The 27534-nt window shown below is 39.7% G+C and overlaps 1 protein-coding gene across 4 annotated transcripts; it reads left to right on the forward strand.

Annotated features, from left to right (window-relative positions):
* Positions 1-13361: 13361 nt before the first annotated feature.
* Positions 13362-26711, forward strand: LOC121292652 (glia maturation factor beta-like). Of its 4 annotated transcripts, none has more exons than XM_041214898.1 (7): positions 13362-13520; positions 13863-13959; positions 18006-18055; positions 18446-18495; positions 20062-20144; positions 21482-21555; positions 25711-26711. In XM_041214898.1, exons 1-7 carry the CDS (start codon positions 13518-13520, stop codon positions 25780-25782), a joined length of 429 nt encoding a protein of 142 aa, XP_041070832.1. In that variant the 5' UTR covers positions 13362-13517; the 3' UTR covers positions 25783-26711. The 4 variants fall into 4 exon arrangements, with proteins under 4 accessions (XP_041070832.1, XP_041070835.1, XP_041070834.1 ...); XM_041214902.1 differs by having other exon boundaries at positions 13460-13520; positions 18011-18055; XM_041214901.1 differs by lacking the exon at positions 13863-13959 and having other exon boundaries at positions 13391-13520.
* Positions 26712-27534: the final 823 nt, after the last annotated feature.

Here is a 27534-nt window from a genome sequence, read left to right on the forward strand (position 1 = left end):
CCGCTCGGCTGCATTTGAAACCCTCCAATGGTTCCAGTTCCCAAAGTTATACTTGTCTCCGCGCGGTTGCTTAGGACTCTGCAGCAAAAGGCCTCGGGCTCGGTTGCCTGCATTCTTGCCTCCCGGGCAGACTGTGGGATCAAACCCCCCGCTTCAGAACTGAAGCACAATCACAGAATAGTCACAAGCGCAGAAGGAGGCCATTTTTCATGCCCATACCTGCTCTCTGCGAGACCATTTTAGCCAATTCCACTCCCCCGCAGCCCGGCAATCTTTTCCTCTTCAGGCGCTTTTCCAATTCCGTTTTGAAAGCTGGGGGAGATGGTTTCTCAGGGAATGCAGCAAGAAAGTCCGTGGCACCACGAGTGGCTCAGCTGCACAGAGATGATAAAAAAAGCGTGGGAGATCAATAGTGATAGGGGATTCTATCATTAAAAAAAAGACAGGTGTTTCTGCAGCCGCAGGCGTGAAACCAGGGTGGTATGTTGCCTCCCCGGGGCCAGTGCCAAGGATGTCAGAGTGGCTGCAGGACATCTTGAAGGAGGACGATGAACAGCCAGAGATTGTGGTCCATATCGGGCCCAACAACATTGGTAAAAAGAGGGATGAGGTCCTGAAAGCAGAATATGGGGAACTGATATAAATTAAAAAGCAGGATCTCAAAGGTAGTAATCTCAGGATGACTCCCATTGCCACGAGCTAGCGAGATCAGGAATAGGAGAATAGACCCGATGAATACATGCCTGGGGAGATGATGTAGGAGAGAGGGATTTAGACTGAGGCATGGGACTGATTCTGGGGAAGATGGGGCCTGTACAAGCTGGACAGGTTGCAACCCACCAGGACCGGGACCAATATCCCTGCAAGGGTATTTGCTAGTACTGTGGGGGAGGGTTTAAACTAGATCGGCAGGGGGATGGGAACCTGAGATACAAAAGAGGGAAACAAAAATAGAAATGAAAGACAGAAAAGTAAAAAGCAAAAGTGGAAGGCAGAGGAAACGAGGGCTAACAGCAAATAGGGCCATTGTACAAAAAATGATGATGTGTAAAAATTTTAAAAGGTCTAAAGGCACTGTATCTGAATGCACGGAGCATTCACAATAAGGTAGATGAATTAACAACGCAAATAGGTGTAAATGGGTACGATATGATTGTGATTACAGAGACATGCCTGCAGGATGACCAAGGCTGTGGACTGAGTATCCAAGGTTACTTGATATTTAGGACAGACAGGCAAAAAGGAAAAGCAGTTGGCATGGCAGTGTTGGTAAAAGATGACATCAGTGCAATAGTGAGAAAGGATATTGGCTCAGAGAATCAGTCTGGATGGAGCTAAGAAGCAAAAAGTGGCAGAAAACATTAGTGGGAGATGTCTATCGGCCTCCAAACAGTAGTAATAAAGTAGGGGACGGCATTAAACAGGAAATTAGAGATGCATGTAACAAGGATGCTACAGTAATCATGGGGTGACTTTAATCTACATATAAACTGGACAAACCAAATGAGCAATTATACTGTGGCGGATGAATTCCTGGAGTCTGTACGAGATGGCTTTTTAGACCAGTATGACGAGGAACTGACTTGGGAACAGGCTATCCTAGATTTGGTATTGTGCAATAAGAAGGGTTTAATTAATAAACTTATTGTGCCTTTAGGGAACAGTCCCCTTGAGGGAACAGTAACCATAAAGTGAAACAATTCTTCATTAGGAAGGAAAGTGAAGTAGTCCGATCCAAAACTAGGGTCCTAAATCTTAACAAAGGAAACTACAATGGTAGAGGCGTGAGTTGGCTAAGATAGATTGAGGAATTTCATTAAAATGCATCACAGTGGATAGACAATGGCTAATGTTTAAGGAACTAATGTATGTATTGCAGCAGTTATATATTCCTTTCCGGCGCAAAAACACAACAGGAAAAGTGGCCCAAACAGGGCTAACGAAAGAAATTAAGAATATTATTAGATCCAAAGAGGAGTCGTATAAATTTGATAGAAAAAGTAGCACACCCGAGGATTGGAGCATTTTCCACCTCTCCCTGTTCCTGCACCTCTTTAGAATTGTACCCTTCAGTTTATATTGTCACTCCTTACCACTTAGCAGTTCACTGTGTTAAATTTAATCTTCCACGTGTCCACCCATTCCATGTCCTCTTGAAGTCTATCAATGGCTCCTCACAATACCTCCACGTTTTGTGTCAAATGCAGTTTGAAATTGTGCCCTGCATACCCAAGTCTAAATCATTAATAAAGATCAAGAAAAGCATTGGCACTAAAACCGACCCCTGAGGAACCCCACTTTTCGCCGTCTGAAAAACAACCATTCATCACTATTCTCTGTTTCCTGTCACTCAACCAACTTCGTTTCCATGCCACTGCTATTCCCTTTTATTTCATGTGCTTCAACTTTGCTGAACATTGCCTTTTGGAAGCCTAAGTACACCACATCAGTCAAGTTGGGTAAACATGATTTGTCTTAAACAAATCCGAGCTGGCTTTCCTCAATTAATCCACACTTGTCCAAGTGACAAGTTAATTTTGTCGTGGATTATCTTTTTTAAAGCTACTCAACCACTGAAGTTAAAGAGACTAGACTGTAGTTGCTGGGTTTATCCTTACATCTTTTTTTTTGAACAAGGCTGTGACATTTGTAATTCTTCAGTCCTCTGACACCACCCTTGTACCTAAGGAAGATTTGAAAAATTAGGGTCAGTACCGCAACAATTTCCACACTTAGCATTCTCAGATGGATCCCATCTGGTCCTATTGACTTAACAACTTTAAGTTCAACCAGCTTTTCTAAAACTTCTTTATCAATTTTTGGCTCAATTACCTCCTCGTTCACCATGACTTTGGCAGCATTTTCTTCCCTGGTGAAGGCAGGTGCAAAGTGCTCATTTAGTACATCAGCCCTTTGCGCAGATCCCCTTTTTGGTCCGAATTGGATCCATTCCTACTCTTACTACCCCTTTACTATTTATATGACTGTAAAAGACTTCTGGATTACCTTTAAGTTAGCTGCCATTTTCTTCTCATTGTCTCTCTTTGCCTCTCTGAGTTTCTTTGTCACTTCCCCTCTGAAGTTTCTACATTCAATCTGGTTCTCACTTTTATTTTTAACCTGACGTCTGTGACATGCATCCTTTTTATGATTCATCCAATACTATCTCTTTCTTTATCCAATCATGGCTTTCATCATTGCCCTATCTTTCAACATTGTGAGAATGTACCTCATCTGTACCTAAGCCATCTCCTCTTTAAAAACAATCCATTATTCCTTTCATTCAATCTTTCATTCCAGTTTACATGAGTCAGGTCCATTCTCAACTCACTGAAATTGGCTCTCCTCCAATTAAAGGTTTTTACTCTACCTTGCTCCTTGTCCTTTTCCAGAGTGAGTTTTCACACCATGTCGTCCCAAACCTGCCGCATTATTTATGCATTCCTGAGAAACACGTTTCCATGGCGGGCAGGTGAATGAGAGCCCACCCGCCATCGCCTCGCCGCTTCATCACACCGGGCACCATATTTAAAGTCCAGCCGCGTACACACATCTCAGTGCTTCCAGACTGTGACTGCTGCAGGGAAGACATGGTCCTGAAAGATTAAAAGACTGCAGCCCCCAGGTTCAGTGACACATCACTGGAATGCTTTTAGAATGCTGTGGAGTCCCGCCGGGATGTCATCTACCCACACTCTGGTCGCAGGATGGGCAGTGGCATGACCAACCAGGCTTGGGAGATGGTGGCAGTGGTGGTCAGCAGCAACACCCTTCAAAAGAGGACAGTCACCCAGTGCCACAAGATGAATGATCTCCCATGTTCCGCCAAGGTAAGTCACTCTTCTCATCACTTTCAACTCCCACACTCACAAACCCATCACTCATCCACAGGGCCCTCACTTACTGCCGGTTCAAGGGGCACCACCATTCATTCCCTCACACTCACTGTCATTGTCCTCATCCTGTCCATGGGATCACTCAGCTGCTCTGATCAAGCATGGGATATAGCTTTTCCCCTCCTGAGCCAGTGTCAGCAAAAATATCTGAAGAATCTCACATTAAAAACTTTACCCAGAAAGGACTGAAACCTCAAACTGATCCTGAAGTATTAATGACACCTGACATCAAATCAAAAGTACTTGCCAGTCTTGAGACACAGAATACAGCTGCAGACATGCGGGCAAATGGACAGGGGTCAAAAGACCCTTTGAGCCCCAAATGATTGGGAAAATGTTATTTGCGAGATGTGTGAAAGGCTGTGTTGGAAAGTAAAATGAAGGTCCAAAATAAAGAAGCTATCGACATTGCTCGGAAAGAATTAAACAAGACTCATTTTGACTGGAATCAAGAAAAACGGAAAAATTATAAACTGTTCAAAGATCAGCCCAAAACAGGATTATCAAACATTTCTGGTTGAACATGAACAGCACTTAAATTATATTCTTATAGTGGCTAAGAAAGATTTTGACTAGTAAAGGAAGTAATTGTTTACAGAAAAAGAAACCATTTGGAATTTGCCATCTCAAAAAGAGAATCCAAAACAATTGAGTCTGGACAAAGGACTTAAAAACAAAAATACACCCGCAGTTAAACGAGAAGGGAATGATTTAACTATGCAATTAACTGGGACATTATTTTTGAACTTAAACAATGAAGGAATGACAAATATGGAGGACAGTGAAGCTCAGAAGTTAAATTCTGAACAAAGTGATTCAAAGAATGTGCTTGCAACTTCACATGTGGATAACATAGGAGTCTCCTCATTGTAACAAAATGGATTTTCGATTTTCGTATACCTGAGAGGAAAAGAAAAAGACATCGCAAGAAGAAAATTTAAAAATTTCAATTGGTGACTCCATAGCCAGGAGCCAAAGTCATGTTAACAAGATGGACTGACTTGTAGACCATGGTGGAATTGTTATCTGATATGATAGTTGTTAAAATGTGTAACATGTTACAAGTTGTTATGTTTTTGATGGTAGGGATAAAAACATATGATGGTGATGAGTTTTTTTTTCTCGGGGGAGGTGTTGCAATTATGTCGAATTTCATGATTCATATGTTTTAGGAATAAAACTTTTAGGTTGGGATTTGGAGTGTTAAATATATGATAAAATGGGAAGAAAGAGTTTATGTTTAAAAGTAAACAGACTTAAAGTAATTGCAATTCAAAGAGGTAGCCTGTGTTTATTTAATAAGGTCAGAGTTGGAAGTGTGAAAACACTGAATAATGAATGGGCTATCTTCCCGAGTCTAAGTGGAGATGGATGATTACCATTGGCTCCATAAGGGTTTAATTTATTCATGTGGGTCCCAGAGAAAAGTTTGGAAGCAATGGGTAAACAAGGAAATATCTTAATGTATCCATATACTTTTCAGATCAAAGAGAGATTTTAAAATTTAAGTTAGTTGAACTCTCTATCTGGGACATCCCAGGTCTGCCACATTGCCATGGGGATAGATTGCAGGGAGGCAGTCTTTTGTTTTTGGTTTATCTGCGTGATTTCACACAGACTCAGTCAGAAAGAGAAAGCTGCCAGCAGTTGCAGCTGGAGCCTGGAAGCAGCCCTGAGATAGGCAGAGAGAGAACTCTGCCAGGAGCTGCAGACCACTGAGCAAGAAGGCAGTGAAGTCCGTGCTTGAGCGGGGAGTCCACAACTTTGAGATGCTTAAAAAGAATTGGAGGGTCGGCTGCCCAAATGCCAGTAGAAGGACTCCAAGATATCTCATATTTCAGAGAATAGTTGGAACACTGAAGAGAATCAAAGTGAATTCCTGGGAGCACGTCTTGCTTTTGTCCCAGGAGAAGTGAAGGAACCCTCAATAACCTGTAATGTATAGGGAAACTCTTGATGGAATTAAAAACAGAACAGGAACTGGTCTATTGAGATTTTGGGGTTTAATGTTGTAAGTGTTTATGAAATATAAAGTGTTATGTTGCTTTGTTTAACACTTGTATAGTAAAAGTTTTATGTTTAAAATGTGGAATCTTGTGGTGTGATTCTTTCTGTCAATAACTGGGAGTTCAATGTCCGTTTTAAAAGTTAATGATCTCCCTCAAGATCATAACACATTCCACCAGTTTCTTATCCATTTCTGGAACTTAAACCCTGAATCTGAACAGTGTTGAGTTTAATTAATAGCTGTTTGTGTGGAACTTTGTCAAAAGCATTTTGGAAGTTACGATACAACATGTCATGGGCTTTTCCACAGTCCACTTGAGTTATCACTTCATCAAAGAAATCAAGAAAGGTTAATCAGATAAAATTATCCTCTTTGAAATTCATGTTAACTGTTGTCAACATTATTATTGTACAAAAGGTCAATTATATTCTTGATAATTAATTTTATTATTTTACATGGAATGGAAGTAATAGGTCTGTAGTTGTTTTTGTTTTACCACCCTTTTGAATCACATTAACTTAGCTGGTATCTCCCAGTATAAAGTTGCAAACTCTGGTTGGTCATATTTTTGGAGATTCCATTGCATTATCCACTTTTGCCAACTAGCTGTTCCGGTGAAAAGGCTTCATCCCTATCCCAAAATATTTTATAACTAATAAACAAAGGCGTTCAAAAAAATGGAAGGAAATTCATAATTTTTAACGCCTGTATGATTTTTCTCCTGAATTGGTCTCACCTTTAACTCTTGGACACTCCAGGACAATCTTGGAGGGTTCATAAGTGTAATGACTTGACCTACTGGACAGATTTCTACATGAAACAGATAATTTTATTACAGAGAGCTTTTCAGAAACTACATGCTTAAACCAGGTCCTTGACAAGAAAGCCCCCCCCCCCCCACCCTGCAACCAGATTACCTGCGCTTAGGACTCATTGGTCAGAGTCTCCAAGAACAATCTTGTGATCACTGATAGGCAGTAGGAAAGGCAGTACCTTCAAATACTACATTTCCTCCCCCTTTAGTTTCTTTTACAGTTTCTACTTACAGAGAACATTTGAACATCCCACAACATATACATATATACAACTCAGGTGATTAAACATTAAATCTCGGAGGTGATTTCCTTATTCGGTTAGAGCGGTGCAGCTCTACCACTTGAAGTTCTTCCACTGGATTGATATGGTCAGGAACTGCGGCACCAGGTACGTCATTAAAAAGTGGCAGTTCAGGGTTAGATAACTTTACAGAGATGTTGGGTATATCTATTCTAGGTCAATCTGTCATCTCAGAGATTAATAGTTTGACGTTAATCAAAGGTGGAATAGCTGGTTATTGGAATGTCTATCTATTCCTAAAATGATCCACATGTTTTCGAACAATTCGGTCTTCCACTTCCAACTGGAAGGACAAGAGACCAATTTCTGAGACAATTGTACCAGGAACCCAACAAGGCCTACTTCCAAAATTCCACACAAAGACTGTATCTCCTACAATGAATCTTCAAGCTTTGTTATGAATCTTGCGATTTGATTTTTGATTACTCTGATCCTTCTCTACCTTCTCCTCTAAGTTTGGAAACATCAGACTTAACCTTATACATAGGCGGTGTTTCATCAATAATTCAGACGGCATTGAACCCATAGTTGTATGATAATTGAGAAGAAAGTTAGAAAGTCAAGTTTCTAGAGTACCTCTGGATAACCTCGTTAGGAAATAGAGACAACTTAAGTAAGTTATATTGGTATTTGTGGGTGTTAGGAATGAGTTTTAGCTTTAAAGTTTAAGTTTATTTTGTATTTCTGTATCTGTGCATTAAGAAATGTCAAATGGAGTTTTAGTTTCACTTTTAAAAAGTGCTTACATTTCTAATGAGGAGTTTTATGACTCTTATAAAGTAAAGGTAAACATACAAGGGCAGCTGGATTGGACTGTTGCCTAGCAACAGGGGCTGAGAGAGGCAGGTTCCCCCCACAGACACATACACAGAAGAAACAGCAGTTGTTTTGGAAGCTGTTTGAGTGCAGTTGGTTCTGACAGTTGCTGCTAGGAGAGACTGGAACAAAGGGGAGAGATAGCCAGGACCAATCTAAGGAAAACCCCAAAAATCCAGGGGAGTGGAAGAAGAGAAAGTCCAAAGAAGATCTTCTAGTCAAAAGAAGGACAGGAACCTGGGAAAAGGTCCTGTTAATTGAAGATAAGAGTGAGGGGCAGAGGGAAAGGCTCCATGCTTCAGATTTAAAGAGACAAAAGCTGCAGAGAGCAGATTTAAAGCGAGAACAGCTTGCAAGAGGCAAGAAAATCCAAAGAGACAACTAGAGGTCTGTAACTCTTTCCAACGCACATGTGAAGCAGTGGTATACTGTTGATGGCTGAGTCAGAGAGACATAGTGCATGGAAGACAACTTGAATGCATTGGGTGACCCAGGGAAGAGGAACATCAGAAGGAGAGTTTGAAACCCAGGAGGTGAACCCTTGCAGAAGGCATCTGAGAGAAAGCATCAGTTTGGAAGACGATTCCAAGGTAAGATCTTGGAGAGTAGAGATTGGAATCCTTCATGTGATGGACAGAATTCAGTGAGACTAGTTGGTTCACGTGTGACAAGTGTCTGAGGGGAGTCGAGGAGAGATCCATAGCATCTGGTTGAGGTGGTATCTGTCACTTGATTTCAGAGTGTGGTGTGTCTGACCACAGGATGCCATAGATTTACATGGACTGTATACTTACTGTGAATATTAGAGAATAAGATAGCTTTTGTAACTTGTGTTATCCTTACAAATGTATACATCTCTAAAGGTATAGTTGTGGGTGAAGGAGTATTGTAAAATAGTCCATCTTTTCTTGTTGAATAAATATTTTATTCTTTTGTTAAAAGTTCATCAGCTGACCCCGTACCTCTGTTCAGTAGCTACTCTCCACGTATCTAAATAAACAAAATAAAAGTTAAGAATTATCAAGCTGGGTTCCACTCTGGGATCAGGCTTGCCCAGGGGTAACCTCAGCTGGGATGTAACCTCTCTTCATTCCAGATTTGAAAGTTTGCACAGCTCTTTCAGCTAAATGATTTGATGAGGGACGATATGGTGCTGTTTTAATATGTTTGATTCCATTTAAACTCATGAATCTCTGTACTGGTAAAAACTATACCGTTATCAGAAAAGCTGACTTCCAGTAGGCTATGTATACTAAAACATTGACACAGCTTTTCAATAGTTGTGCTCGACGTCAGTGATCTAATTTCATACACATTTGTTCATTGAGAATGTGCATCTACAGTCAATAAAAACATGATACCTAAGAATGGACCAACATAATCAATATGTAGTGTAACTCAGAGTTGACCAGGCCACTCCCACGGATGCAGTGGAGCTGAAACTTCTGTTGTTGCTGACAGTGGAGACAGTGCTTGACTATGCTTTAAATGTCACTGTCTATGCCTGGCCACCAGACATAGCTTTGCGCAAAACAAAAACAGAATTACCTGGAAAAACTCAGCAGGTCTGGCAGCATCGGCGGAGAAGAAAAGAGTTGACGTTTCGAGTCCTCATGACCCTTCGACAGAACTTGAGTTCGAGTCCAGGAAAGAGCTGAAATATAAGCTGGTTTAAGGTGTGTGTGTGGGGGGCGGAGAGATAGAGAGACAGAGAGGTGGAGGGGGTTGGTGTGGTTGTAGCGACAAACAAGCAGTGATAGCAGTGCTTTGCGCAAGCATTTTCATCTTCGATATGCCTGCATGCACACTGTGAAGCTCTGTTAAGAGCTTGCGAACGGATGACAACTCTTGATCTCCACAGCAAGGTTCCATCTTGACAATTTAATTTTGTTTTTCAGGATTGTAATGGTCTCATCTCATCAGACACTGGTAAATTTGACCACCCTTGCAAAACAAGGTCTCGGACTTTTGACAAAATTGGATCTCTGTTTGTCCAATTTCTAATTTGCTTTGCACACACAGGCGAAGAATCCAAGAAATTCAGTACAAGCACAACTTCTTGTGACACTGGAGCATGTACAATGCTATCTGGAACGGGATGTCTGAGTGCGGTTGGCTAAGTGCATTGTCAATATTCAAGCCAGGGTGGTGCATAAAGGTATGCTCATACGCTGATTATATCAAAATCCAATGTTGAATACTTGTTGATGCTATTGGCGGAATGGCTTTATCCTCTCTGAATAAACTCATTAATGGTTTATGATCCGACACTATGGTGAAATGTCCATGCAGGTGCTGGTAGAATTTCTTCACTCCAAATATCACTGATAAACCTTCCTTTTCTAGTTGTGAATAACCCTTCTCAGCTACAGAGGGGGTCCTGGAGACAGAGCATTAGCCTTTCTGGTCCATCTTCCATCCTATGTGATAACACAGCTCCCTTAAGTAGACACATCACATGTTAATACCTATTCCTTTCAATGGGTCGTTATGATTAATGTAATTGTTTCTTAACTTTCACAAAGGCTTCTTCTTGTTGTGAATTCCACGAAAAACAAGTGTAATGGCATTGTTGACAAGTTTGGCAAGAAGCGGCTATAATAATTGATCATGCCCAGAAAAGACTTGAGTTCAGTTATACTGGATGGAGAGGGCGCCTCTTTCTACCAGATGCAAACCCATGGCATCCATCGTGATCCAGGTAAGTAACTTCTGGTGCTGGTAACGTACATTTCTCTTTCTTTAATCATACACCTCTTCCAGGTTGGCTAAGTGTTCATCTTTAGTTGACCCTGTGATCCGAACATCATCTTGGTATACTACAACTTGGGGAAGTCCTTGCAAAGGACTCTCCATTGTCCTTCGGAAGATTGCACATGTAGGTGATACTCCAAAGGGTAGGCGCCTATATTGATACAGACCCTTATGTGTATTGATGGTTACATACCCTCTAGACATGCTATCCAGCTCTAGCTGTTGGTATGCATGACTCATGTCCAATTTTGTATAGGATTTGCTTGCACCTAGCTTTGCATATAAGTCATCTATCCTCAGGATAGGATATTTATCTAGTTTGGCTGCCTTGCTCATGGTCAATTTATAGTCCCCACAAATGTGTATAGCTTGGTCAGGTTTCACCTGACTATTGGCATTGCCCATTCCGAAAATTGGACTGGTTGAATGATGCCTAGCTTTTCTAACCAGCACAATTCTGCATCCACCTTTCCTTTAGGACATAAGGCATGGGTCTAACCTTAAAAAAAGGGGTGTTCACCTGAGAATCCACATATATTTTTGCTCACAAGCCTTTTAGCTTCCCTAATTCATCATGGAATACACTGTCGTATTTCCTTAACAGTTTGGGAACTCCTCCTGTTCAAGTGAAATTTTTCAGACGAGCTGAGCTTAAATTTTTGTAACTAGTCTCAGCCCAGAAGACTAGGTCCTTCACCTGTCACTATGATCATCTGCAGCTAGGCTGTCTGTTGCCTGTAAGACACAGGCACTGTGGCAATGCCTTTTACGTGTATGGATTCACCAGTGTATGTCTTCAATTGAGCTGTTGTTCGCTCCAGATTCAGTGGCTGGGTATCTTCATTTAGGTACTTAAATGTGTGCTCTTCCACCACTGTGGTGGGGCCTCTGTATCTACTTCCCACTCACTTGGAATGCAACAGTATTAGGTTCAGTTTTTACTGCTATGACATTGTACAGGGAATAGGTGTCGGTATCGGCAGCTTCATGTTCTGCTATATTATTCAATTCAATCATGTTGATTTGCTGCCTTATGGGCTGTTTTGATTTCACCCTGCATCACTTATTAAGTGACCTTTCTTATGGCAATAATGGCATTCTGCCTCCTTGAATCTGCAGGTGTCTGGTACATGGTTACCCCCACATCTATAACAGATTAACCTTGGAGTCACTGCTGAAATGTTTCTACTAGGCCTTTTCATTTATTGAGCAGCAGAGACTTCACTGCAGTGTCTCCGGTTTGTGTGTCACGCTTGGCTGTACATTCCTGCCCCACATGAAGAACAGTGTTATATGTTTTGTAATGCCTGCGAGCATCTTGCAGCACTTTCTATGGGTAGAGCTATTTCCATGGTGTGCTTCAAATCGATGTTAACTTCTGCGAGTAAACAGCGCTGAATGGCATCGTCATGAACTTCACAAACAAATCGGGCCCACAACATATCATTGAGTGTGTCTCCAAAGTTGCAATGCTCAATCAACTGCTTCAACTTTGCTATATAGGTTGTGATGGACTCTCCTGGGGCTCTTATTCTTGAGTGATACTTAACTCTCTGCACTATTACAGATGGCTTCAGCTGGAAATGCATTTTCAGAAGGTCTGCGGATTAATTAAAAGACTTAGAATTGGATGAATTTTGGGGCCGTCAGACTGCGGATGAGATTGTATGTCTACCACATACACTCAAAAGGATTGCTTTCTGCTTCTCCTCTGTGGTAATTTCATTTGCTACAAAATAAAAACCAAGGTGCTCTACGTACTGGCTCCAGTCTCCTATAGTCATGTCATAAGGATCGATTCTGCCAGAGAGTGGCATGACTGGTGAGTATACTTTTCTCTTTTCCTTAAGGTCTGATGTATTCACATTCATAAGGCGAGATGCAGTGTCAGAGCTATTTTGCTCTTATCGCCAAATGTAATGACTTGATGTACCAGACAGGTTTCTACTTGAAACATAACTTTATTACAGCGAGCTTTTCAGAAGCTACATGCTTGAGCCATGCCCTTGACAAGAAAGCCATACGCGCACCCCACCCCCCCCCCCCCCCACCCCTCCACCCCTCCACCCCTCTACCCCCAACCCCAACCAATTACCTGCGCTTAGGGCTCATTGGTTGGAGTCTCCTAGAACAATCACGTGACCCCCCTGATAATCTTTTAAATGAAAACCAAATCAACAAAATTGGGAAAAATCAGGCACAGCCCCTAATTCAGGTCAGCTGTAAAACCAAGAACAAAGTTTTAAAGGAAACTTACAAACTTTAAATCGAAATGTGATTAAAGGGGTCAACAAAACACCCCAGTCCCCGCGGTGCCCACCGAGCACGGAAGGCCTCGAGAGTGCCAGCAGACACCGCGTGACCCCCCTGATAGGCAGTAAGAAAGGCTCTATCTTCAATTACTACAATAACCTTATTCCAGTGTTCCAATGCCTCCCTCATAATAATTGTGAGCATTTCACAAACCCCTTTCCCAGCCTCTTTCAATGCTCTTATTTTTAAATGCAACCTCAAGAATCATGGAATTTTAAAGCACAGGAGGCCAATCTGCCCTTTGTGTCTGCGCTGGAGCCATCCATTCAGCCCCATGACCACGCACTTTATACACACACACCTTTGAAAAAGAAGAAAACCTTAAAGCTGTTCTGGGTTTTTAATTCCACGACTGTTTCTGGCAGGTACTCTCTGTATTCCAACAGCCCTACTCCTTATCTGAAACCAGCTCAAGGTGAGTGGAGCCGCCTCCCTGAGGAAGCTCAGATCCCTGCGGATGCTCCCTCCCAAGCTCCGGAGCTCTTCCCGATGATGTCACTTAAAGGAGGAACGACGGGTCCAGGTGCTGATTGGTTCTCGCCCGAATCACGAGACTGGAAAGAGCTGAAGGGAAAACAGGAGCCGGGTTTAGAAAGTGGGGAAAATCGTTCGGAATGGTAAGAAGTTGAGTTGGAGCGGGGCCAGTGTGTGTGTGTGTGTGTGCGCGCGTTGTCCGAGTGTCGCAGTTTGAGCGATGTCGGGGAGAGGGCGGCGGCTCCAGGGCTGTCCAGACATGTCCAAGAAAATGGGCAGCAAGAGCTGGCACGGCCTAAAATTCCTCATCTTTTTTCCGCTTGCTTGAATTCTGTCGGCGATAGACTATTAACCCAGCCAATGAATTACCCGTCACTTGATTAAAATTCAAATAACATTACTCAGGGGCGTTTGAAAAATGTCCTGCTTTGTTTTGTAATGGCCTGTGTGTGTTTCCTCCCCTCCGCTTATGCCGTTCTTTCCAGAGCTGCCCAGTGAGTTTGTGCGGTGTCGACGAACAGCTGATGGAAAAGCTTAAAAAATTTCGCTTTCGCAAAGAAACCACGAATGCTGCTCTGATAAGTGAGTGAAACATTCTTACACGGCGAACTAATTCTTCCAGTGTCAGAATCTGCTTATTTCAGGGTTAACGAGCCCCACCCGTTTAAAACACCCGCAGAAGGAGGGAGGATAACGCTAGCGGCCAGATTTTGCTGTGAGCGTGTGAATGATCGCCACTTGCAATTTATTGGACATGCACTTGCTTATAATATTTGTGCAGTAAGTTGCAGTTAACTGAACAATCGCTGTGCCATCTACAGGGGAATTTGGGAGGTGTGTGAACAAGCCAGGCAACTATGTAGTTCCTCAATCAAACACATTGAAGAAGGATCATTGAACAGTACAGGAGTCTAAAACACTAAGTGGCAGAGTAGTGAAATCAACATAAGGTATAGTAAGTGAATTAGAGGGAAAGGAAATATTGCATTTCGAACGAGAGGCAAGAGACAAAGAAAAAGTAAAAACTAGACTTTTCAAAAAATCTCATTAAAAGTGGAAGGAATACAACTCCACACTTGGCAGAGAGAGAGGTTGTTTGGCAATAATTGACATACAGTGCCATTAAAAGCATACTTGAGTTTTGACTACTTCAGTCTCTTTGTGGTAAATTTAGTCTGTATCTACAACTCTACTACAAGAACTACAACCGTTCAGAGCTTGAATGGGGAGCCAGATGGTGTTTTTGCACCATCTCGAACAACACACCTGGGATAGCAACTTTTGGAATTTTGTGCTTAATTGTGCACTTGCTGAGATTTGCTGTTTGATTTGTGCACGTATAACAGTGAATGCTCTTAACCTCACCTTTGCCATCACTGCAAAGTATGGCCCATTTGTTTTTTGGTGCATAGAATTTGAATTAATAATCTAAAGTTTTATTTTCTTCCTGTATTAACTACCTAAAACAAGATAAATCTTTCTGACCGATTATGTCATTCATAGAAAACACTCATCCATATCTCCATTAGGTTCAGTGCATACAATCAGAAAATCACAAATTGCAAACATGCTTCTAAAAGGCTGGATTATTTTGTGGCATCCAGACCTTTTGAAATCTTGTCAATGAAGCTATAATTCTCTGAAGTCCTTAACTTGAAATATAACGTTGTAAGTTCAAGGAATGGTTTGAGTTATTTTATTGCCATTATTATGACTTGGTATGTGTCGGCTGTCTCAAATCCATAGCTAAATGGCAAATGAGCTTGTTTGATTTTGTTTCAATTAAAGTTAATGGTCAAGTAAAGTCAATCAAAAAAAATAAAATGTTTGTGAATTTCTGTTTAATATGATAGCGCTGTTGTTAAAACAGCAGTTTAAATATGCTGATAAGTGCCAAGCATCAGGCTGTACAGGATTCTAAATTTATATCTGCACCAAAAGGTAAATGTAATATTCATCTCAAAATCATTGGTGGGTAATTTAAACCTAACCTGCCTGGTTCAAAATATGATCAGCTTGGATGCCTAATTGTACTTTCTAATGAAGTCAAAAGTAGAGACAGGCTGCAAGTAAAAAGGGCAGCCTGTCTGAACACATCACTTTCCCACTTGATGCTATAAAAAAAGAAAATCACCTCCATATAATTTACACAATTCAGATTACTGTGCCTGTGGACGTTTCCACAATTCTTCAGTTGGAATTTTGTCCTAATCCTGTTGCCCTACCCTTTCCTTGCATCTTTTACATCTGTCAAATGCTTACGCTGTTGTCTTTTAAAAATCATAGCACCTGTGTCAATAGTCACATGTAGTACGTCATACAATGTTTTAATTTGTATGGTGGTAAATAAATCTTCTAATTTCCTCTTTGTTTTTCTTGTGGTTATCCTAAGTATATGCCAGTTGTCACATTGTCCCACTGGTTGGCAAAACCTTTTAATAACTCTTTAAACCTTTTCATAATTTCACAAAAAATTGATTCTCCACCCTTAAGCTTTCTGTCTTAGTGAAATAAACCTTTTCCAACTCATAATGTCCTTTCAATAAAGAGTTCTTTAGTGTTGTACAGCCTAATCAACATTTTGCACAAATTTAACTTCGCCTCTGTTTTTGTTCAACATCGTTTTCATATAAAACCAGAATTATACGTTTTTTAATAACTATTCTGACTGCAATTTCACCCACCTTTTTAAAGACCCATAAATCTACATGCCTAAATTCATCTGTTGCTCCACTCTTAATCTTACTATTTGGATGTGCTTCCACTTTCTTTCCCAAAATGTATTACTTCACATTGCATTGCATTACACCTTAAGGGAAGAACAAAAAAAATTACACTTGTCTACCCACTCATTTTATTTGACATGCCCCGAATTTAGTAATGGCAAACTTTTGTATCATCCCACTTGTGCCTATCCCCAAATCATTTTCTACACATGGAAAACAGAAGTCATAGTTTGATCCATAAGGCACACAACTACCAATTCATGTTGATTTGAAAAATGTTAATTATATAATTCTAATTATTATAAATATGAAATTTTATTCCCTTTTAAAGCCATGTGCCTCAATCTTCACAACCATAAATATTCGACCTGCCCTGTAGACACCTCAACTGTCTATCTTTAGTTAGTGTATATTTTTGTCATTCAAATAATTTTCCATTTTGTTTCTTTCTCAAGCAATGGTATAACATTTGGTACTCAGTTCTTTGGCTTGCTTCCCTTTTCTCAAGATTTTCAGAAATGATAGCAAATACCTTTGCTACCTTGTCGCTGACCACTTCCAGTATTCTTTGATGTGTCCTGCCTTGGTTAGGGAATTTTCCTCCTTTCAGTAGCATGAGCCCCAGCAACAATTCTAAAGATGCACTACATCAAATTATGAAATGGTATATCACCAAAAAATGCTAAACTATCTTCAAGGTCATTAATTAGTTTACTTTGGCTATTCGAGTGTCCTGTATATGAAAGACTATAGTCTTAACAATTGGGGAAAATGAAACAATAAGCTTAACTGCATCCATATACAAAAATAAAGAACATTGAGTAATTTGTGCAATGATTGTCTATTCAGAGGCAGCTCCAGGACCATTTATTAAGAAAGTAAAAAAGAATGCTGAGACGATGCAAACATGGTGTTGGATGTACTATCTAAAAGATCTGAGTAATGTTGATGGGCCGTACTCGGGAAGATTTCTTGAATGAAGGATTATATATTGAGTTCTCTAATCCTGGCTGCTTGTGCATTCCCAATTATAATTGCTCCATGCCTTCTGTTGCCTAGGCCCTAAGGCGTGGAATTCACACCTCTCACCACCACCCCCTCCCTTTAAGACACTTCTTAAAACATACTACTTTGACCAAGTTTTTGGTCATCCAGCCTAATATCTCCTTATGTGGCTCGGTGTTGTACTTTGTTTTCCAAAGTTCCTGTGAAGTGCTGTGGGACATCTCATTATGTTCAATGCGCTGTAGAAATATAAGTTGAATTGTGTGTTTTTCTTCAAATGGACATGCTTAAGAGGGGTTGAACCTGGGTATAATTTTTTTCTCAAGGGTTTACATTTAACAAACCTTAGTAAATGTGAACAGTGAAATATGTCAGGTTGTTTTCACATCTTGCTTTTTAATTATATACTGACAAGGGGAAAAACTTTCTATTTCTGTCCCTCAGTAGATCTTGGGGGACTAAAGCTAGTAAGATAAACAGAGGTTTAAACTTGGGATAAATGAACATTTGTAATATGCAAATAAGAACACAACCCTATGACAGAAAAAATTAAGCTTAAAAAAGAACTGGCATTTATTCTGCACACTAAAGTAGATATATTTTGTACACTGCTGTGAAATAAACATTCATTTTGTATCCAAAGTAACATGATGGGCCGAAAGGCTTCTTTCCATGCTGTAAAACACTTGATTTTGTGACTCTGCTTTTCCATCGCTTATCACGAGACTGCATACTAATTTGGAGTACTCCTAATGGAAGAGTAGTAGAAGTTAAACTGGTAGTTTATAGTATGGTATTTTGTTTTATGATTTCCCATACCTTTCTAGCTTAATCAGTTTAACAGGCACATGGACTTATAATTTGAGAAAACATTTAACTTATTGCTTTTTGTCATAGTGAAGATTGATCAGGAGCAACATATGGTGATTCTGGACGAAGAGTATGAGGTTAGTTGCTTATTACTTTAAATATTTTTAGCCAGGTGTTTCTTTTTAAAAAAAAAATTACAATATGTTTAATATTTTAACTTTGGGGGTAAAAAACTGATTATAATGTAGGTGTTTTATTGGCTCCACAGCATGTGTGGTCCATTAGGCAGGATTGCATTCTCATATGAATCTGACTTAAGATAAGCCAAATGAAGATAAACACTCCGACCAAGTTTCTGGCTGAGCTTGTACAGCCATATATTAAGGTGGAAGAAGACGAGGGTTCTGTATAACTGAGAGCAAGGAAAATTGTAAAATCTGTGTTTACAAGCTGTCAAAATTGCTGCATGTTATAGTCGACCAACATATTGCTGGTGAAGTAACTTTTGCTGTTTGCCTGTCATTTAGAATATTTCCCCAGAAGAACTCAAGAATGAACTACCTGAGCATCAACCCAGATATCCTTTTTTTTGTTTTCCAGTTTTGAGAAATCTTATTTATCCAGATAACTTGTCCAGATCATTTTTACACAAAATAACAATTGGAATTCTATATTTTGAATGTTTGAAGTATGAAATTTATGTAATGGAAAATGGGGTTGAATTTGAAGCAGACTTCCTCACTCTCTATGTTTGGTAATCAAATGCTATTTTATGTCACTTTAAGTGGATTATAATTGATTATTTGATGGTTATTTATTCTGTCAGTAATTTCATATGCAAAGTGGCACTAAATATTTTGACTAAACCACATTGAACTATAGACAGACTTCTGATAGCCAGGCTTTGTGTATCACAATTGGAACAAAATACTTTATTGTTTGACCAGAGCAGTATCTAAATAGATGTGAGTTCTGTAAATCTTCCAATATTTTTCCTGAATCAGTGGATGATGCTGGTTTTTTTTTTCGGGGGGGGCTGGGGTTGGAGATTGCAGTGGGGTACGCACCAGCTTCAAGCCAGAGTGAATGAACAAGGACAGTAAGCGTCAGTAGGCTACTCTGCCATAGAGTTTGGATGTGACTTATCAGGGTCAGTTGCAAACTTGCTTGCCTGATAACCATACGTTCTCTTTCCAGTAAGAGTCACAAAATACCAACTAGGAATGCCTTCCATGATTTTTTTTAACCCCCTCTCTATCCTTAACTCTTAGATTTGTTAGTTCAGCATTGACCAGGGATTAACTTTGGGGCTTTGTCAGTCTATGAAATGTGGCACCACACCAAGTAATCAAGAGCATATTTATAGAATTTTATGCTAACTAGCTTCTAAGCATCCAATTAAATATAGACCTTGTGGTAGCTCAGGAAGCTTATATTGACATAGTTCTTTAACCAAAGAATGCAAAAGACCACAGTAACTAAATTGAATGGAGAATCAGCAATTAAAGGAATTGCTGCATCACTTTATAAAAAAAAAAGAATTACGCATGTATGTATAAAAGTATGGAAGGTTTTCCATACCCATTTATTTTCTGTGCTATTGGCTGAGTGCTGGACAGCATTCTTGGCACTGCAATTGGTTTCCAAAGCCTCCAGGCCAGGGATCCCACAACTTATTATCCTTGAACCTCTGCTGTACCTGTGTGATTGAAGCATCAGTGATGATTTCTATTGTTTCGTTTTAATTGTTTTGCTATATATTGAGATGGGCTGGAAATTGCTAGCTAATCCATTTTGTGAAAAAAAAAATGCAGCAGCATAACTGGTTGAAATTGCAAATGTTTCAATAGTTGCTTTCTTACAAGTTCTTTGATTTGTATTTCAATGAATTAGTGTGGCTAAGTTGCTTATTTAAACTAGTAGAAATTGTATGAAACTTTTCTTTCTTTGGATTGATTTAGTGTTAGCCACACACTTAATGTGTGATGCACTATAAGCAAGTGCTTTTTCTAATTCTCATTCCAAGATAAATAAAGGTATGGAAAGCCATTTGATCCATTTTAAAATAGAAAGGGCAGATTCCCTAACTCAAATGATATGTTTTTCCTTCAAACGGAAGTGTATTTTTTTTAACTTTAGCCACATTTGTAGTCTACAGCTACAGATATAAACATACTGATGGAAGGATCTCCTATCCACTATGCTTTATATTCTTTAGTCCTTGTGGTAAGTTGTCAATTTCTAAAGTTTTCAATTTACTTTCATGTCAACAGATCACTTGTGCGCACAATCTTTGGGTTTCCTGCCTGCTCAAACTTTATTGAACACTCTTCTGTTTTTTCTTGTAAATGGCTTATTTTAATTTTGGAAGATTGATTTATTAAGATATATTTTTGGATAGGTCTAAATGTTGCTTTGGAAGATTGTTTTCTGTGATAGCACTAGGCCCTGAAGTCAGTTGTGCCTTGACCCTTTACAAGGTCTGTTAAGATCATAAATCTCCAATTTAAAACCAAAGCTATTATCTTGTCCCATGTTTCTATGTCAATCTATCGCAAAAGATATTTAAATTTTTGAATAATTCTGAATACAAGCTAGTAATTTTCAATGTAAAAGCATTTTAGTGAGGTTAATATTCTAACTTTGTGGAGAATGAAGACTGCCACAACTGCTGTATATGTGTATACAAGTAAAATCACATGCCATTGACATCAAAGTCATAGCAATTATCCTAGTGTAGGTAATTCTTGTGCTGCACTAGCTGTTGCTTCTCAAATTGCTCGCTTGAAATTGTTTTATTTTTCATGAGGTATGAGTATCACTGGCAAGTCCAGCATTTGCCCATCCCAACTGCACTTTGAGAAGTGAAAGCATTCCAGGTTTTTAACCTAGCAACAGTGAAGGAATGGCTGTACAGTTCCAAGTTAGGTGTGTGGTTTAGAGATGAACTTGCAGGTGGTGATCTTATGTGTCTGCTGCCCTTCTCCTTCTAGGTGGTAGAGGTCGCAGGTTTGGAAGGTGTAGTTGAAGGAGCCGTGCATTGTAATTGAACAAAAAACATATATGGAGTGCTCGTCTTCCTATATACAGTTTTTGCTCCTCCTTCCCTGTATGAAAGATGTCAAAATTGGATTGGAAATACTGCAACATGGGAATGGGTCCTGCATCCTAATACACTGGGATAACCTGTTAAGACTGTAATGCACTGTGCTAATTGTCAAACCCTTTCTAACTAGTAAGAAATTAATGTAAGTCAACAGTTCTTATGGTCATTTCTTACAAATGGAATAATCCAATGCTTTTCTTCTTCCACAAACAGGAAATATTTGTTTTCTTTTAATGAGGATTGACCTCTTGTTCTTGTAATGACCAGCTGCTGTAGCAAAACTCTCTGAATTGAAATTTGAGAGAATAGTAAGATTATTCCATTGCTGAACTGAAATGTTGTGAGCACTTGGTGATTTGAATATAGAAATAGAGTTAATCATATTTACTTTGCAATTTATTCTGATTTTAAAATCAGTTTGTAGTTTGTAATGGCTGTCTGTGGCTTTTGATTTTAGGTTGCAAGCCTGAACAGCAGATGATTTATGCTGGTAGCAAAATTGGGTTGGTGGACATAGCAGAGTTTACCAAGGTGAGAATTTATAATTTGTTTTTTTTAACAGAGTCTTTGTATGCAGCTCTCAGTTTATAAGCCAATAACTAAAATCTGCCTTTTTTTTTGTATTGGTTTCCACATTAAAGAGAATATTTGGTTGGTGAAGATTAAAACAATTCTCTTTGCTGAAGGAACTAATTTCAGTCCATCAGTACCATACTGTGCCTTTGCTAGCAGAATTCAAACCTTCATTGAAGTACTATAAGAAAGGGGAGGCTGATTGCAAGTTGTATGCATGACTTTATCTGCCAGCCTGTATGTTGTAGAATTTCTACTGTTGTGTTTTATCTTCCAAAGCTCTTTGAGTTGCAGTGTGGAATTTAGTGCCTGTAATTTCCTTCAGTCTGGTATCCCCTCGCCCACACAGGTTACTATTTGTTTCTTGCAACTTCAGACCATTATTTTTTTTTTTTTGCTCATTCTGTTGCTGCTATCTGCTGTGTAACTCCCTAACCAGGTCTTTGTAATCTTTCTCTGATTTTAAAGCCTCATTAAACCTTTGTCTTTAATCATGTCTTTGTCATCCACCTGTTTCCCCTCCTTTTCAGCATCCACTATTTTCTCTTGTATATGATGTTACTTGCCACTTGTCATCCCAAGCCTGGATATTGTCCAGGTCTTGCTCCATTTGGACACTGCTTCAGTTTCTGAGGAGTCGTGAATGGTGCTGAACATTGTACAATCATCAACGAACATCCCCACTCCTGGGCCAATTGCCACCTGTCAGTCTACTCTTGGTCATTGGTAAAAGGGATGATGAAAGGGACCATCAACAGCACCAACAAGCGGTGCTTTCTTAGCAATAACCTCACTGATGCTCAGTTTGGGTTCTGTCAGGGCCATTAAGTGCCCTGACTACATTACAGCCTTGGTTCAAATATGGACTAAAGAGCTGAACTCCAGAGGTCAGGTGAGAGTGACTGCCCTTGAGTTCAAGGCAGCATTGGATCAAGTGTGGAAGCAACGAGCCCTAGCAAAACCGGAATCAGGGAAAACTCTCAGCTGGTTGGAGTAATAGCTAGTAAAAGGAAGATGGTTGTTGGAAGTCAATCATCTCAGTTCCAGGGCATCACTGCAGGAATTCCTCAGGGTGATGTCCTAGGCCCAGCCATCCTCAGCTGCTTCATCAATGACCTTCCTTTTATCATAAAGTCAAAAGTGGGGTTGTTCGCTGATGACAGCACCATTGGCAACCCCTCATATATTGATGCAGTCTGTGTCTAAACGCAGCAAGACCTGGACAACATTGTGGCTTGGGCTGATAAGTGGCAAATAACATTCATGCCACACAGTGCCAGGCAATGACCATCTATATCAAGAGAATCGAACCATCGCCCCTTGACATTTAATGTTATTACCATCATTGAATCTCCCACTATCAACATCCTGGGGGTTACCATTGACCAGAAACGGAACAGGACTAGCTATATAAATACTGGGGCTACAAAAGCAGGTCAGAGGCTTGGAATCCTGTGGCAAATAACTTATCTCCTGACTCCCCAAAACTTGTCCACCATGTACAAGACACAAGTCGGGAGTGTGTTGAAATACTCTCCACTGGCCTGGAGAAGAGTGCAATTCCAAGAATATTCAAGAAGCTTGATACTATCCAGGACAAAGCAACCACTTGATTGGCACCCCATCCACAAACATTCACTCCCTCCACAATAATGCACAGTGGCAATAGTTCTACCATCTACAAGATGCAGTGCAGAAACTCACTAATGCTCCTTAGACAGCACCTTCCAAACTCATGACCACTACCATCTAGAATGACAAGGGCAGCAGACACATGGGAACATCACCACCACTTGGAAGTTCCCCTACAAACCACTTGCCATCCTGACTTGGAAATATATTGCCGTTCCTTCACTTGCTGGGTCAAAATCCTGGAACTCCCTCCCTAACAGCACAATGGGTGTACTTACACCACATGGACTGCAGCAGTTCAAGAAGACAGCTCACCACCACCTTCTACAGGGCAATTAGGGATGGGCAATAAATGTTCGCCTAACCAGCAAAACCCACATCCTGTGAATTAATTATTTTTTTTTTAAAAAGGACTTTAAAATGTCTGCCCCTGCCAATAAGTGAGGAACTGTGTGGAAGTGCAAACTTTTTCTACAACCTGACTCATTTGTCAGGTTTGAACAGTTGTCAGAGAATGGGTTAAGCTATGTGACTCTCTTAAACTGTAATCTTTGCCTTCCAGTGACTCAGCAGGTAGATGTACTCTGTAGTGTGGCAGTGGTGTATTATAGATCCTAGATTCGGTCCATTGGCTGAGATCAGCTAGGGAAGCAGTGGGGTTAGTGGACCTGACTTTTGCTTCAGTGGGCTTGGAAATAGAGGACAATTCTGTAGTGATCTATTTTTGTAATTCTTTACACATTACTTAATTTGGTCAAGGAGGGCTAATCCTTGGGGAACCAGTGTATTTATACTTGCTGATTCCTTGAGTATGCAAACTAGAGAACAGGAGCAATGGTGATAGTTTAAGTTCTCAAATCACTACACTGTTGTCTTCCTTTGGAAACAAAACTGCTTTTATATTTTATGTTCAATTTGCTTTACCGTGGGATCTTGGAATACTGAAAATCATTTTAATGAACTCCTTGGCAATTTACATAGACTCTTGACTCCTACAACTTTATTTAGGAAATCACTCCTAGTTTTCATCATCTATTCTTGTAAGCACTTTTCAGTGGGTTAGAAGAGGAAGAGATAAATAGACCATTGTCTGAGACAAGTCAGGCTTAGGCTTAAAGGCTAAATTATGGCAGAAGTGCTACAGCTGATCATGGCGTGGAGGCTGCTGTGTCAAAGTGGAAGCAGAACAACTGCAAAGTAGGAGGGTATGGTACAGTTACCTCAAAGTGTGCTGAGAAAGCAAGCTCAATATAGTAGTGTGATTTACACAACAGGAGAAGGAATATGTCTTTGAGTGTTCTGTCCTAGAGGATTTCAAACAGACATCCAGATTTCACAGCCTGTTCAGGATGGCTGGATAGATAGAAAATATGCCTTGATTGGGCAGCTGTTATCTAACTTCAGCACTGAATTCTGTAAAGAAAAAATACGAAAGAAAATTAAGAACCAGTTTTCGGAACGAGTCTAACATTTGTGTATTCTGGGTAGCGCATTGTCAAATACGTTGAGCAATATGCTGGTGCATATATAGATGTGGTACAGCAAGGACCATCTTCACACCACCCACTCCTATGTAACAGCACACAAGTTAACTGTTATGGTCTTAGGAAACATGTCAGGTGCCTCATTCTCAAGAAGCTCAACTTCAACTCTGTTCTGGACAGCCTGGTCTAATTCTTGGATAATTGTCAAGTTGGTCAAAAGTTGGTCAGAATAGATCTGAGATGCAAATACCAGCTGCTATTCACTGGAAATGGAAGCAAACTGATGGTAGAAACTGAATAGAGTGAGGAATTGACATAGGACAGCATGCCTATTGGTACTTTTTGCACTTGTTGGGCATCAAATAGCATCAGTGTGATTAATTCAAAGATGCAAACAGTTCCTGGGTAGGGGTAGATGAATGCTGAAGATATTAGCCTCTAAACAGCTATTGAAACTGTTGCTCAGGTATGATTGGAAGATAGTGGTATGAGTCAGTGATCTTGGATACAATCTGCTTTGCCCAATCTTCTAAATGGCTTCATAACAATCGTTAAGTATGTGAAACAATTTCTTAAATAGAGGCATTGCCCAGTATTTTGGACTGTTATGAGTTTGAACAGTTAGCAGCAACTTATGTTCCAATGGAGGTTGTTTGATAGTAATTAGGGCTCCGATTGGTCTGCCTTCTCTTCCCCTCATTCTCCTGCTTCCTCAAAGTCTGGAGACATTGCTGCTGAAGTTTAAAGTATAGTGCAATTTGAGAGCTCCCTTTCTTGAATTGGATTATAATTTTTTATGACCAGCTTTTCATGAATGAAATAATTTAGTCTGTAGCTAAACAGACCAAACTGTTGTGTTTTTTCACTTGTTGAGGGAGCGCTATGCTATTGGGTTACCTCACAAAATAAGAACTTATAAAGAATTCAGACAAATTTGTTGCAGTTCAGAGGTAAAGAAGTCATTGGATTAGTGATTAAGTATTTATTTTTCTTTCAGGTGTTTGAAATTAGGAATACAGAAGACTTTAGCGAAGAATGGCTCTGCAAAAAATTGGGATTTTTCCGTTAGAATGTGCCTGACTTGTGTTTTGTTCTTTATGAATTAATACCATAAGCTTGAATTTTAATATTTACTTCACATAAACTGGAAAATTAAATGATTTTTATACATCGTATTTCAGCTGTAATGGATTTACGTACTGTGAAAATGTTGAATGCAGTTTCTCAAGAAAACTAACTAAGCGCTTCATCATTTTTGGTTTTTTTCGTGGTGCCAGAAAAATAAAGACGACAGGGTCTGCTGGGACATTTTGGATAGAGCAGTCCTTTGACCTTGAATCAAGCACAATTCAAGCAGAGAGCATCAAAATTCTTCCTACTTAGTTAAGGATCATAAATTAATATTTAGCCTTAACCCCCAGTTTGATATTTAACCTTACTTTTCCTTTTGCTCTTGAGTAGGAAAAACAAATTAAATGGTGGATGATTATCCTTGAGTTCAGTATGAAGGGGGTCTTTTGCACCGGACCTATCCTATACTGGAAGTAATCCAAATTTTTCTGCTGTTGCTCTAAAACTGAAGAATGCTGCCTTTTTTCCCTGGCATGACTTTGTAAATATCCTATTATTTTTGTCTTGGAAATGTGTTTTGATTCTACTTTTTATAAAATTTATCAATTTTGCAGGCAAATTCTATATTAGCTGGTTTTCGATGTCTGGCTCTTTTCACAGAGGTGAATGAACATTTGAGAAGCCCAATTTATCTGTATAATAACATCTACATAAAATGACCAAATGACAATAGCATTGATATCTTATTTTTAAATTGGGCTTTATTTTAAAAGAATATCATTAAGGAATTTTGTTGGAAAATAAAATGTCCCTTCAGAACACGGGTCTAATTCTGGAAAGTATAATTGAAAATGTGAAGTCTGTTCTGGTTAACTTAGATTAAAATGCATGCTACCAGAAACAAAAATAAACACTTTTGACCTTAAACAGTTTGGTCTCCTTTTTTTGCACTATTGTGAATTATTCATATTGCAAGCCTACAATCCCCTGCTCTTTAAATTCATTTTTTAAAATGATTGATTTTTCATCCTTTAATAATTTGTAACATTCTGCTTCCTATAAATATTTGTAAAAACTACTCCATAAGAGCCTAAGAAATAGAAAGAGTAGTAGATCATTTGGCCCCTCGAGCCTGCTCAGCCATTCAATAAGATCATGGCTGATCTGCTTGTGTTTCAAATTCCACATTCCCATCTATCCCTGATAACCTTTGATTACCTAGCCTAACAAGAATCTATCCACCTATGCCTTAAGAATATTCAACGACCCTGACCCCACCGCCTTCTGAGGCAGAGTTCCAAAGTCGCACAACCCTCGGAGAAAAAATGTCTCCTCATCTCTGTCCTCAAAGGGCAACCTCTAATTTTAAAACAGTGCCCCCTAGTTCTGGACTCACCCACAAGAGGAAACATGCTTTCCACACCCACCTTATCAAGGTCATTCAGGAACTTGTATACCTCAATCAAATCACCCCTCACTCTTCTAAACTCCAGTGGAAACAGACCCAACTTTTCAACTATCCAACTTTTCCTCATAAAACAACCCACTCATTCCAGGTATCAATCTAATAAACCTCTGAACCATCTCCAACACAGTTACATCCTTAAATAGGTGACCAAAACTGCACACAGCATTCTAGGTATATAAATGAAGCATAACATCTTTCTTTCAATTCCTCCTGGAATAAAGGATAGCATTCCATTAGCCGCCTTACTTGCTATACCTGTATACTAACATTTTGTGACTCATG

The sequence above is a fragment of the Carcharodon carcharias genome, chromosome 20 (assembly GCF_017639515.1).
Source record: "Carcharodon carcharias isolate sCarCar2 chromosome 20, sCarCar2.pri, whole genome shotgun sequence".
NCBI classification, from domain to species: Eukaryota; Metazoa; Chordata; class Chondrichthyes; order Lamniformes; family Lamnidae; genus Carcharodon; species Carcharodon carcharias.